The following is a 14205-nucleotide window of genomic DNA, read 5'->3' as shown; positions in this document are numbered from 1 at the left end:
TCTGTACGGCAGTAGATTCAGCAAGAATTCGTGGGATGACTTGGACGACGATTTTCGAAATTAGTTCAGATCCTATACAGAAAAGAAATTAAACAACATGCTATACCATTTTTTGTTTAGCGACACAACACGCTATACCATTTTTTTTTTAGCGACACAACATGCTATACCAAATAACAAAGTCTTGAATTCCTTTGAGATGGAAGTAAAAAAAGGCCAGGGCCCACGAGGCTTCTCGCATGGGCCATTGGGCCCGCTCTATGCGCTCCAGTAGGCTCGTTTATCGCCGGAAGCCATGCGTTCCGTTTGAGCCTACCAACGCCAGTTGCCAGTTGCTTGTCGTCTCCAACCTCGAGGTCGCTCGCGCCCCATCCCCAGCTCGGAAGTCGCGGCTCTCTCCCGGCCATGGCGGCGGCGGCGCAGAGGCTCCTCGCGGCGAGCACGAAGATCGTAGGTGTGGGACGCAACTACGCCGCCCACGCCAAGGAGCTCGGCAACGCCGTCCCCAAGGTCCGATCCTCCCCCTCCTCCGATCCTGAGGGCGCCCCTTTCTTCTTCCCTCGCGGTCTCTGATCCGGACGCCGGCGCGCTGCGTGCGTCCTGCGGGTTGATTGCAGGAGCCGGTGCTGTTCCTGAAGCCGACCTCGTCGTTCCTCCACGCGGGCGTGGCCACCGCCGCCGTTGAGGTGCCCGAGCCGCTCGAGTCTCTGCACCACGAGGTCGAGCTCGCCGTCGTCATCTCCAGGCGCGCGCGCGACGTTCCCGAGGCATCCGCCATGGACTTCGTCGGAGGTAACTAGGGGCCACTGTTAGGGGATGTCGCGCCATCCATACGCGGCGGTTGCCTTCCATTCTTAAGAACTGTGTTTCAGCAAGTGATCTGACAACAGAAAACTATCAGCCGGGGATTCGTGCGACATGAGTTTTTTCCGAAGTTGGTACTGTACTTGGTAGCAATTGATATAGTTTTCCCCCCCTGAAAAATCAATTAGGATATGCCCCATGCTGAAATCAATGTTGGAGTTTGAACTCCTCAATTGGAATGGTTTGGATTTAGCATGGAGAGTGCGGGCAATGATTTGTATAAGTTCCAAATAAACATTAGTTCTTCATATTTGATAGTCCCGGTGAAAAAATGCTATGTGGAGTTTGGAATGCGAAATATATTCATCTTCGTCAGCATTCGACATGCTTATTCAATACCTGTTTCCCCATGGTCAGGCGAATGAATATTCCTTCCTAGCACATTAAATTCATGGTCTAAACCTCAGTTTCATGTCCTCAATGTATTTTCTTCTGGGATCTTAATTTCGGAATACTCAAGGTGAAAACAACTTGACTTGACATCTATGTAATCTGAGACCTTCATGAGTGTTTGACTAATATGTAGTCTTGTTTGATGGGTTTTTCCTCTTCCTTTTACTACTTAAAAAGTGATCAGGTTGGGGTTCACTCTGTGTGCTTGTTATTCGTAGCAAGCATCAACGATGCTAGTCAATGAAAAGCTATCCAGATATTTGTGCTGCAACATGCTAAACTTGACATAACTGCTTACATAATCTGATTTCCAGGTTATGCGCTGGCTTTGGACATGACGGCAAGGGACCTTCAGTCCGTCGCTAAGGTGCGCACTAATAGCTATAGTCTCATTTGCTCCTCTTCTACCTGTTGTTTACCGTTGGTTTCTTCTGCCATTTCGTGATGGCAGTGAAAACTAAACAGTTAGGTAGAACATTCAACTTAAGAAAAGAAAATCAGAAAAAACGTACACGTTCTGGTCTTAGGAGTTTCTTCTTTTGAATGGCCAGGTCAAGTTTCAGCTTGCACAAGTAAACTCAGCAACAAATTAGGAAATTGATAAACTCATGGTGTGTTTGTGCTTAGTTTAACATATTTTTTATCGCAAACTTTCTTGTGTTACTTAACCTATGAAACTTTTAGTCTGCAGGTCTTCCTTGGACTTTGGCTAAAGCACAGGACACCTTTACTCCAATTAGCGCCGTGGTAATGCCAATATTTTTCTTACTCAAAGACTTGTGTAACAGGCGGCTTGTGAGCTGCGACTTCTTTTATTCCTCATGCGTACATATTTGTTTCTGAAAAATATACATAACTATCGTATTAAACCTAGTCAGTGAAAACCTATGGAATATGTATTAATCTTCTGATGATAATTCACATGACATAAATTATGCTGGAGTACTAGTAACTAAGGCGATAACATGAAAAAAAGTTGGAATACTTGTGAGCTTGCAGCTTCAGTTATTTGATTGTTCTCCGTAATCCATTGATATATGTGATTCCGCTATTGTGGTTAATATATGATTTCACTTTTGTATATTTGCTATTGATGGTTTCTCCATTAAATAGGTTCCGAAATCAGCTGTCCCTAATCCTGATGATCTAGAGCTCTGGTTGAAGGTAATTATACAAATATGTCCCGAGGTTATTTATTGCAAACTGAAGTAACACTATATTTCCTCCTAACGACAATGAGCATCCATTCCAGGTTGATGATGAACTTAGGCAGAAAGGGCCTACAAGTGATATGATATTCAAGATTCCTTTTCTGATCAGTTATATCAGTTCAATCATGACATTGATGGAGGGTGATGTGATATTAACTGGTAAGACATATTTTGTATGCAAAACTGTTTTAGTGTACTGAAGTATCTGTTTGTGGCTTATTTTTAGTGGGTGTCCTCTGAAGGTACTCCGGAGGGTGTAGGTCCTGTCCGAGTAGGACAGAAGATCAAAGCTGGTATAACTGGCCTCATTGACGCCGAGTTTGATGTTCAGAGGCGCAACCGGTCATTTTCTGCCTAATATAGGTGAAATCAGAGCGCGTTCCTCTTCTCATCACCACTTCGTTGAGCAACTTCAATTCCGGCAACAGTTCTGGAGTCCCCACTGTTTGTTGTATTTGTAATCCTCGGAATATCTCTGGTCAGATGTCCGAGCACACTACTGGTCTTTGTTGTTGCACCTGTATCTTGTGCCTTCATTGACGGAGGCATATGCTCTCTCTTTCTGCAATATACTACTGAAAAGACATTTTTTTGTGTTAAAAATAATGGTGAAGATTGGGTGCCTAGATATTCATTTCACATCAGAAACCTGTGTGCATTTTTTTATGGAAACAACATCTCTGCAAGCCTGACCCTAAAAATAACATATCTGCAAGCCTACATAGGCTCATGTTCTCTCTGTAACTGAGTATATTTGAGTACTAAGCCTTCCAAGTTGCATACAAAAGTATCTCACTGTCAAATAATCAGTCTCCAGCGCAAAAAAAATAAAAAAAAATAAAAACAGTCTTGGCCTCAATTTTTTTTTAATCAGTCTTCTCGTAGAATGACCAATTGTCTCACAATTTCGATAACCTAGGAGGCATCGAGGGATCCGTGTTGAACTTCTTGATGTACTCGTAGATGTGGTCGCTGATTTCCTGTGCCCTCTCCTGCTGGATGAAGTGCCCAGCACCCTTGATGACCACCACCTCCTCAAGCATGGGCACGTCTCTCTTGAGCCCGCCCTTGTGTATGTAGCTTTTCACTCCTGGGTGATGGTACGCCAGGTCGCCGTCCCCGACGATGAACTTAGTTGGCACTTGCACTTTAGCGCCTGTCCATGGCGCCATCAGTTCCCAGTTCCTGTGCATGCATGTTCAGATGTTACTTTTTTTTTTCCTTTTTTTCTCTAATATGTAATCTACTAGCAGAAATAATCTACAATTCAAATCAGAATTTTATGTTTATGACAAATGCTATTCAAAGGAAGATCTGAAAATCATGGCAAATGTTGCTGGCCTTGACTAACTCGAGAAGATCTAATGCAGTCTATGTAGGCTGTGACTGCTTATGCTCAACACATGAGTAAGATGGTGTGGGGAATTCCCAATCATAAATTCATAATACTAGTAGGCTATCATAAAAATATCAGCCAGACATATCTACTTCCAAGTTCCGAGACAGAGAAATGAATTCAGGAACACACAGGACTATGCAGGTAAAATGTTTTCAACATTATATCAGATGGCCTACGCTCCATCTCTCTAGTAGCATGTCGGTTACTTCAGAAAACAAACGGAGTAGTCCATTTGGAAATAGATGGTTTAGAAGTTTCACATGCGCAGGTTCTATGATAATGTGACATGTTATGAATTGTGAAGAGGATGATTCGATTTCTTGGTAAAATAAATTAAAAATACAGACTTACAGGTCTAGGCAGCGGTAGTAATTAATGCCACCGGCAAAGCCAGTTTTTGCATATACACTCGCTAGGTAACTGACATCCTCCTCGGAGAGCCAAGAAGGCAGTGTTATTTTCTTGTTACTTGCCTGCATTTTCACAAGGGACATAGCAGAAGAACCTGTGGTTTGAACAGTTATTGCCATTTTGAAGAACCTCTTCAACTCAAGACTAGCAAATTCTTCTTCAATTCCAGGTTCCTGCAACCAAATGTGACACTCATAAAGGCAGGCTTCGTAGTTTGGGAATCACTTGTCTGGAACTTGGATTGAAAAACATGGACTTCTATTTGAAAAAAAAAAGGGAGCTGAAGTTGAATGATGATGCAGAAATGAAACTAGCCCAGATTGTGGCTCACTGGCTCGAGTCATTGGTAAACAGCTCACATGCTACTATTGCTAAAACAACCTATTCATTGATCCATGCCAATACATGTAGTATGTCAGTAGAGTGTTCTTTTTTTCTTTTCAAGAAGACCACCTTGAAGTCATGAACTGCAATTTGCCGTTAAACTGAGAAGGGACCTCTAGACAGGAAACTGGTGCCAAGCTAAGAACAAAATTTTACAGGTGCAAACAAAATTAGACATTTATTAGACCCACTGAAAGATCAACTGACACGAAAATTTGACACACCATCCAGCACAAGCACAAAAAAGGACTTCAGTCTCTCTCTTGTCTACTCTTTCGACCTGCAACCATATACGCAAATATAGCCATTTCTTATCTGAACTGATCGAGTTACTAAATTCAACATCCCACCACGAAATGGAGAAACAAAAACACCATACATACCAAGTTCAGAAGTCGCTAAGCATTTCCACAGTTAGGCTACAATTTGAATAGCTTGGTAGTTCGTGGATGCACACATTCGCAGCAGGGACCTAAAGTTGTGACCCATGGATTGCTCACAAGGAGGAGGACGGGAGGAGGTCATAGGAACAGAAGCAATTCCGCCGCACCTGGAACTTGCAGACGTAGTACTCGTTGCCGTAGGCGCGGCGGAAGTATTCGACGGGCTTGACGGATCTCTGCCTGGGCATGAAGGCGACGCTGAGGTTGACGAGCGCGCGCACCCGGTCCGGCCGCAGCAGGCACAGGTTCCACGACACGATGGCGCCCCAGTCGTGCCCCACCACGAACACCTGCTCCGTCACCGCCGCCAACGCAACGGCCGTCAGTCAGGTCACCAGGATCTCGCAGCTCGGGCGATTTGGGGATTAATTGGTTACCTGGGGGAGGTGGAGGGCGTCAAGGAGGGCGACGAGGTCCCCGACGATGTGGAAGACGGTGTAGGAGGACGGGTCGGGCGGGGCGTCGGTGCCGCCGTAGCCGCGGAGGTCGGGGGCCACGCACCGGTAGCCCCGGGACGCCAGGTGCGACATCTGGTGGCGCCACGAGTACCAGAGCTCCGGGAAGCCGTGCACGAACAGCACGGCTGGCGCGGAGGCGGGGCCGGCCTCGGCGACGTGCATCGTGATGCCGTTCGCCTCCACCGACCTGTGCCTTATCTCCGCCGCCGCCGCCGCCATGGTCGTCGGCTCGTGACGCGACGCGTGATTTGCTTCCGGGAAGTGGACTGAACCTGAACCGAGGTGAGCTGGGGGGCGAGAGCGAGAGCTTACGTGTCGGGTCCGCTTGGTCTGTGGAAGCAAAGCAAGACACACGACACGTTCCTTCCCTGTTCCCCATCCTACATTTTTCTCCGAAGAGAAAAGTATTTTAAACCTTGACTTTGCATCAAAGTTTGAATCGGGATTTAACATTCCAATACCTGAATTTCGAACTTGGTCTTATTAATCCCGACTAATTAAGACCCTTAATCCTAGAAATTGTATTTGGTGGGTCGTTTTTGCTAACATGGTTCTGAGATTGATGAGTAGGCTTACAAATTCTCGTGATTCGTGTCTATGTTGATGATGGTCTTATCGAGTTTGCCGGTTTTAAAGAGCTTGTCACGTTCTCAACTTGTATAGCACAAGTAAAGATCATTTCTAACCAATTGGTCACTGTACGTACAATGTGACGGAGCTCAGCAACGTCGAAGACGACAACCGCGATTCCCTATAAGACAAAGATGAGCGGTGGTTACTTAGCAATCCTAACGCCACATTAGCGAGTCCAATCCACCAAACGGATTTTCTAGTAATAAATGCCTTAATTAGTCAGGATTGCTAAGGTTAGGGTGCGAAATCCAATGATTAAGAGGTTAGAGTCTGATTCAGACTTTGCCTAAAAGATCGGGGTTTAAACTAGAAATCCTGACCAGGATCATCCTTTTCCTAGTGTTCCAAACAGTTTTAAGGACATAATTGACCGGGATTAACAAGGTCAGAATTCCGGTTTCAAGGATTAATAAGTCATGTTCATTTCGAACTTCGTCTACAAGTACGTGGGTTAAAAATAGACTTCTTTTCCTCTTAATGGAAGGAACAAAAACTAGCGTTTGGATGCCGCATGGGAGCCACCGAAGAATTGTCCTTGGATTATGGGTGGATCATAGTCCGCGCGCAGCGTCTCTGAATCCCATAAATTCGCACGCGATTTGGGGATCACCCGTACGTACGTACAGTACTCTTTTTTGTTTGGCGAGCGTTAATTGGCATGGCCACGAATCGCGTGCATTGGCATCTGGCATGGCACTGCTCGACGTAGTACGGGTGTATCGGCATGGGCACGAATCGAACACATCATAAGTTCCAGGTTGAAATCACACAAGAACGTAGTCCTCGATCGACTACGAAAGAAGAATATGAATTCACAGGCCACGCAAACAAAGACAAACTCGCAATGATCAGTGATCAAACTAAGCACATACAGTACTACTAGTAGTGGCTACTGACAGACATCGTGCGTACATACATAGGTGATCCGTTGCGATACATTAACACTCCGTAGCAGTACGTGAGTTCATCTGACGAGAGGAGTTGATCATTGATGATGATGAGAATATTCAGAACTTGGCGATGAAGCTGTAGATGTGTTCGCTGACCTCCACGGCCTTCTCCTGCTGCACGAAGTGGCCGGCGCCGGGGATGACGACCACCTCCTCCAGCAGCGGCACGTCCTCCTTGAACCCGCCCTTGTGGATGTAGTCCTGGATCCCCGCGTAGTGGTACGTCAGGTCCCCGTCCCCCACGATGAACTTGGTCGGCACCACCACCTTGGCGTCCGCCCACGCCGCCGCCATCTCCCAGTTCCTGCAACCCCGACACATTTGCCACCACGTGTTACTCTATTAGTTACCTGCCCATTGTCGAAATCTTGAGTAATTCACTGGTCAGTCAGTTGCCTGTCCATGTTGCGGTAGTAGTTGATGGCGCCGGTGAAGCCGGACTTCTGGAAGGCGGCGGCGAAGTAGTCGATGTCGGCATCCGTGAGCCAAGCCGGGAGCGGCGGCGACTCGCCGCTCTCCTTCTCGGCCGCGCGCTCGCTGAAGCGGTTGCAGAGGATCCTGGTCATGAGCTGCCTGGCGTGCGCCGGCGCGAACTCCGCCGCCTCGGCGGCCCCGGGCTCCTGGAAGCGGCAGATGTAGTATCCAGGGCCGTAGGCCCGGTTGAAGAGCTCGGTGGGCTTGACGGCGGCGGGGCCGGCGCGGATGAAGACGTGGCGCATGAATGCCACGCTGGTGTTGACGAGCGCCGCCACCCGGTCCGGCCGGAACAGGCACAGGTACCACGACAGGATGGCGCCCCAGTCGTGCCCCACCACCAACACCTGCTAGTTCAAAACAGAGGATCGTACGAGCAAATCAGTTCAGAATTTTCGAATGAACCGTATCGAAGAACTCGTGCTCTTCTGATGTTTTTGCGCCTGCTAATTAACCTATCATTAGTTAATGTAATCTCGAGGAATCTATCTACGGCAGGAACTTTGGGATTGGATTGGATTAGTTTGAAAAATTTCAACGACTTCGTCTGCAGAGTAGACTAAGCCGACTTGAATGTACAGTCATTTTAATTTGTACCTTTTCCGTTTCTAAATATTTATCATGATTTCAGTGCAACCACAGCAAATATTTAGAAACGGAGGAATTACACTAACTTACAGTTAGTCTTGAGTTAGTCTCAATGGTGAGATACGCACACCAATCTCCATACAGATCGCTGTTGCTTCACCAAACCAAAGATCAGAACAGTAGCAGGACCGAATAAATCCACGTGGGAGATGGGATGGGACTTGGGACAAAATGGTGTGCATGCCTGGTACGGTATCATGCACACGCTACTGCTTGACACAGAAAGATGCCAACCTTTTTTTCCTACGGGCTACTCACCTTATCTCGAACTTCTGTTATCAGGGTTTTTTGACCAATTTGAATGTATCTATACATTAAGTCATGTCTAGATACATCCAAATTTTGACAAACTTAAAATATTTTTTGTTGGACGGAGAGAGTACAAAATATAGACACATGAGCTAGTATCTCAAACTAAAAATTTAGGCAGAATAAATTTGATAATTTGCAATGCATATTGCGTAAATGTAATTTTACGCATAAATGGTAGGTTGAATTAGTCTCTAGAAATTGTATTTATTCTTTTATTAAGACTGATTTTGTGACCATTAAGGCAATATTATGCAATATTTGACGTTCAAAGCTGGTATTTTTCGTATTTAAGACTGATTTTTTTTTCAAATGACGAACAATACCTCTATTGTGCATGACCTAGTATTTACAGATTTTTCGATATATAAACCCCTCCAAATTTTTTTTATTGTGATGTGCTCTTTTATACAAACAGGAAAGAAGAAGAAGAAGTAGAAAATACTCCCTCCGTTCAACAAAAATATCTCAAATTTATAAAAATTTAAATGTACCTAGTCATAACTTAATGTATAGATGCATTCAAATTTGGTGATCACAGGAGCTGACTCATTTGGTTTTGAACTAGACAATTACAGAGAACAACAACAGGGCAGCTTTCCATGACGTGACGGATCAGCCAGCCTCTGACTGGCTAGCAGCAAGCGGCACTGCGGCAGCAGAAGCCGCCTGTCTATAACGACGACCGAATAGTACGAAAAACGGCAAAAAGGAGAAGGAAAATACTAATTTCGTTTCCCTTTCTCCGCTTTCAAGCTGTTCGTCGGTCGCACCCCGTGCCATCCATGAATGTCACATTCTGGACGGGCGAGAGAGATCTCTCGACGGATACCTTCTTCTTCCTCTCTCTTTTTTTAAAAAAAAACAAAAGCTTTCTCAATGGCGTCAATGGATAGGGATAGCTACACACACCCGCGCCGTTCCCCAAGTAAACTCGATCACACGCGATTTGGTCAAAAAGAAAAAAAAAACTCGATCACACGCGAAACGTGAGAGCGATAAAGGCATGGAAGAAGAAACTATTGCTTGCCTTTTCCTGCTGTACGATACCTTTGGGAGTCGGAGGGCGTCGAGGAGAGCGACGACGTCGCCGATGAGGTGGAAGGCGGAGTAGTCGCCGACGTCCTGCGGAGCCTCGGTGCCGCCGTAGCCGCGGAGGTCGGGCGCCACGCACCGGTAGCCGCGTGCCGCCAGGAAAGACATCTGGTGGCGCCACGAGTACCAGAGCTCCGGGAACCCGTGCAGGAACAGCACCGCCGGCTTCTTCCCTTCTCCGCCGCCGTCCTCCGGGCCGGACTCCGCCACGTGCATCGCTATGCCGTTGACCGCCTCCACCGTCCGGTGCCTGATGACTTCCTCCTGAGGCTGCTGCTGGTCTTTCTCCATGCTTGTTTGCGGTGCTGCTGGCCGCTTTTGCCTCTTGTGGCGATTCCTGGCTGTGCTATTTGCGGTGCTGCGATGATGGGAGGTCCGGTGGTATTTAAGCTGGTGTTTGTTCTTGTTTGGGACGTGGAGGACGATCGACTTCTTTTTTTTTTTAAACTTTTGCGACCTCGAAGGAAGGACGATCCTGCACGTGAATGGCTTCAAATTTTATTTTTTTTGAGATGATTGGCATCAAAGTTGATAGAGTGTGTGAAGAGGGCAGGAGCGGCTAGCTTTGCTCGGGGATGGGATGGTCAGAGAGTCAAAAGTACGTTTGTTTGTGCAGCGTGGAATTCTGACGCTCCCGTTTCGAATCAGAGGCCAGAGCGCGTGCGTGCGTGAGGCCGGCCGGGTTTCTGTGCCAAGATTCGTTTCCAACGTGCACTTCTCTACAGATACGATTTCACCGGAGTACCTTGTTTCTGTAGCACTGTACAGTCCGTACTCCGTAGTACTCGCAATGCGCTACAGTCGCCTTGGTAGTTCGAGTAAATGCACCACTTTGTTCCTTCCTCCTTCACGCGCACGTCACACTACTATCTTGATTCTTGAACAGAACACCTCCCTCTGCCTAGCTTGTACTACTCCGGTACGTATCTTGTTGTGTTAACTGATCGATTGCGGCCTGCAGCACATGGGCGAACGGAGTCTCCTATCCTATCCCAGCGAAGCGACACAGAAACTTGTGATTTTCTTTTAGCGAAAAGGGTACTTATGATTTATTTATTTTTTTGAGCGAATGGGAACTTATGATTGTACTGATATCTGTCTCGGCCCAGTGTGACTTACTCCCTCTGTTCCTCAAATTACTGCGTGTTTGGCAAGGCTCAGTGAAGTTGAACGAGAGTTTAATCTCAATTCCCTTTCTCACTTCACAATCATCTGCCTTCCTCACTGAATAGAAATTGAGAAGTTTTACTGCTTAATTCCTTTTCCCCTTCCCCTATAGACTCCCAATACTCCTAGCCAAACAATAGATTTAAAGTCTTATCTCTTTTAATTCCCATTTCCTATCTTTTAATTACCCCAACCAAACGAGCTGTTAAGGCCTATATTATTTCCTTTGACCGGATGTTTGACCAAAGATTACTCCATCAACGTGTGATTTATGTGATATAAATCATTGTTGTTGTTCTAGAAAACAACAGGAGTAAGGGGGGCCAATGCTCGATGGCATAAGTGCGAGAATCGTATGTAGGATGTGTACGCCGGCCTTATAGAGAAGGTCGCCGTACACTTGAACAAGTTGACACGTCGATATTTTTTTTTAATAGATTCAGTCGACTCTACGGGCACGACTTAGTCCTATGTTAGGAGAGGCTTCGAGGGGGTCGTTAGCCGGGTGTTTGGGCTAAACTCGTCTTCCCAAATCACCTATGGCGAGAAATCTCTAGAGGCCGCCTCGGACTTGGGCCGAACTTATCTTCCCAACTAGCGAGGTTGGAATATCCTCGAGACTCTAATCCGATCCTTCTACTTCGAGTCGAAGTCGTACTAGACGGTCCGGAACCTCAAAACTAGGCTTCCTAAGTCGCGCCTACGAGGTCGAGTCGAGACTAGGCTCGACCCAAGCACTCGAGAGCGGGCTCCTTAGATTGCTCTAGCTCTCTCCCTTTTGATCTCATTCTAATGGAAAGTGAATGATACAAGCCCCCCATGAGGGAGTATTTATAGCTTAGGGGTCTATAACAAAAGACCATGGCTACTCTTAAGAGAAGGAGAAAGTGAGGGCAAAGTAGTAAACGCATCCCTACACTTTTTTTGGCCCCTACTCAAGCTCTTCTTCTCCTTTGACCATGGCATAGGAGGCTTGACCCGTTGACTCCTTTGACCGGCGTCTAGTTGGCATGGCTATGTCTCGTTGGCAATTTGACCGGTCTTTGGGATTTATTAACTTGGTTGTCGCCATGTAGGATTATGGTTGGGCCCATGTAAGGATTTTATTATATTACAACAATCATAATGATAAACAAGTACTTTTCAATACGAACCAATGATATCAATTTTATTTTAAAAATATATATTAATAGATTAAATCTTGTTCAAAGTTTCGGTCAAAAAACAATATACAAGTAGTTTTTAGCGACGGGCCAGTTTAGCTGGGCTGTGATCAAGTTCCCGGAGTACTTTTAGACGGAACCTTCCCAGCTCTATTTTCTCTCCGGACTCCTCCGAGTATTTCCTCTAAAAAAACACCGATCAAATGTCCCACGTACTGTGTTTTCAAAGATACAAAACGTTTGCTCACTTATGAAGCTATGGAAAACTCGTGACAACATCCTAAGCATGCATGATGAAAATTGCCTTTGATCTGCCGTACATCTTATTACCTGCTCTAAACTACAAGTAGGAAATTACCCAGCTATATATAGCAGCCTAGTCTTCAAATGCATCTGCCGATGAGGCGCGATCAATGCATATATATATATATATGTCTACGTACTCCGATGAGCAAGCCGGCCGGCCGGTCAGGGGGGGAAGGGGATCGAGCAAGATTGCACGGCCGGCGATGATCGAGCAGCTCCACCAGAGCGCTTGTATCCGATGAGATCTTGTTAAGTCGTCATATGATCATGAGAATGATGCTGCCGACGATCATGATGAGCCTCTCGAGCTCCTTGGCGCGCTTGGTGATGACGACCATGGCCTCCCCCGTGAACTTGGCGCAGCTTCCCCAGCAGATGCCGAACCCTTTGGCGGCGTCGCCGGCCATCTTGGCCGCCTCGGCCTTCTGCCCGCGCTTGAGCGCCGCCACGGACGCCGTCAGGTTCTTGACCGACAGGTCGACGAGCACGGTGCAGTCGCGGACGCACATCCGGAGCCTGGTGCCGTTCTTGGCCCCCGCCGCGTTCACGTACCCGAACGCCACCAGCGTGGTGCCCGCCGAGATGGCGGCGCGCGCCGCGGCCTCGGCCAGCCGCCGCGTGTCGTTGGCGCGCTGCGGGTCCACGGCGAAGGAGAGGACCCGCCCGCAGAGGTCCGGGAAGAGCGTCAGCCGGCAGACTTTCTGTACCTGCTCCGGGATCGGCCGGGACTCGTACCCCGGCCCCTCCCACGGCACCGGCGGCATCGCCATCGGCATTGGCGCAGGCGGCACGAGCGCCTTGGAGGGCGGTGGCAGCACGGGCTTGGAGGGCGTCTTCGGAGGCGGGATCACGGGCTTGGAAGGCGTCTTGGGCGGCGGCATCACGGGCGGCTTGGGCGCCGTCTTGGGCGCGGGCGGTGTCATGGGCTTGGGCTTCGTGAGAGGAGGTGGCATCACGGGCTTGGATGTGGGCGGAGGTGGGCGGAGCACGGGCTTGGGAGGGGGCGGCAGGGCGCCGGCGGTGGGGGGTTGGGAGGGGAAGGAGAGGAGGAAGAGGAGGAAGAGGAGCGTGGCAGGGGAAGAAGCCGCCGCCATGGTTAGTGACGATGCCGATCGATCTCGAGAGAGAGACACCGCCGGCCAAGTGATTACTAGGGAAGAAGGTATTAGCTAATTAAGCCGGCGAGTTATACTCCACACACTGGGGCTATGTGTTGGATCGTATTGTACGTGTAAGCCAGGACGCGCGGCGCGGGAGTCGGGCTGGGGTTTGGGGGTCGCGATTCTTCCTGCACCGTGCATGTAAATCTGTAGAGGCCATGGCCCGGGTCATTTGCAGCTCCGCTTCGTACGCGTTTGACAGAACCAAGTTTTAAAAAAAACAGCTCACACGACCCTTGTGTCTGGCCGGTACACCGGGGATTGATCCCTTGGTGCATCGGTGATCGGTCGGGTTCGGCATTTCAGCAATACGCACCACGCTCCGCGTCACGGATTGGACACACCATCCATCCCACCTCCGGTCACTTAACAGTCGACTCACGGCAGTGGTATATTCGTACCCCATGCAAAACTTGAGTGGTAAATTTGGAACAGGAAATTTCTGAGTGGCATTTGAGCATTCGGGCAAAATTCGAGTGGCAAATATGGAATTCTCTCCATTTTGTAATACCAGTGTCCACCGGTGCGTGAGTTTATGGACTTTGTTGCCACTATGCCACTCCTTGCTGCGATGCAAAAAGGATCCCACCAATGCCCTCACTTCTAATTAATTTTTAAATCTTCTATTCAATTGAGGTGTTACTGATTAAGATTTTAGATTCCTCGAACGTGGAGAGAGGGTTAGATGGATGTCTCGACACACGTCTTGATGTGGGGTCACTAAAATGCGGGCCTCA

General features: G+C 47.8%; 3 protein-coding genes across 4 annotated transcripts; 1 reads left to right on the top strand and 2 right to left on the bottom strand.

The window, feature by feature from the left end:
- The first annotated feature begins 301 nt into the window (after window positions 1-301).
- On the top strand, window positions 302-3094 carry LOC100837153 (probable acylpyruvase FAHD2, mitochondrial). Of its 2 annotated transcripts, none has more exons than XM_010229078.3 (7): window positions 302-510; window positions 618-792; window positions 1572-1624; window positions 1942-2004; window positions 2371-2421; window positions 2510-2627; window positions 2695-2837. In XM_010229078.3, exons 1-7 carry the CDS (start codon window positions 406-408, stop codon window positions 2706-2708), a joined length of 579 nt encoding a protein of 192 aa, XP_010227380.1. In that variant the 5' UTR covers window positions 302-405; the 3' UTR covers window positions 2709-2837. The 2 variants fall into 2 exon arrangements, with proteins under 2 accessions (XP_010227380.1, XP_003563236.1); XM_003563188.4 differs by having other exon boundaries at window positions 308-510; window positions 2711-3094.
- A 106-nt stretch (window positions 3095-3200) lies between these two features.
- Window positions 3201-10287, bottom strand: LOC100841009. Its single transcript, XM_014897537.2, has 7 exons — window positions 9628-10287; window positions 7543-7970; window positions 7211-7450; window positions 5483-5978; window positions 5213-5395; window positions 4219-4451; window positions 3201-3653 (listed from the first exon to the last, which is right to left on the bottom strand). Exons 1-7 carry the CDS (start codon window positions 9961-9963, stop codon window positions 3368-3370), a joined length of 2202 nt encoding a protein of 733 aa, XP_014753023.2. The 5' UTR covers window positions 9964-10287; the 3' UTR covers window positions 3201-3367.
- A 2278-nt stretch (window positions 10288-12565) lies between these two features.
- Window positions 12566-13261, bottom strand: LOC104581935 (pectinesterase inhibitor 10-like). The gene has a single exon (XM_010231121.1). The coding sequence runs from the start codon at window positions 13259-13261 to the stop codon at window positions 12566-12568; it is 696 nt and encodes a 231-aa protein (XP_010229423.1).
- Between the last annotated feature and the right edge of the window lie 944 nt (window positions 13262-14205).

Source organism: Brachypodium distachyon, chromosome 1 (genome assembly GCF_000005505.3).
Source record: "Brachypodium distachyon strain Bd21 chromosome 1, Brachypodium_distachyon_v3.0, whole genome shotgun sequence".
NCBI lineage: Eukaryota > Viridiplantae > Streptophyta > Magnoliopsida > Poales > Poaceae > Brachypodium > Brachypodium distachyon.
This window is presented reverse-complemented; position numbering and strand designations above follow the sequence as displayed.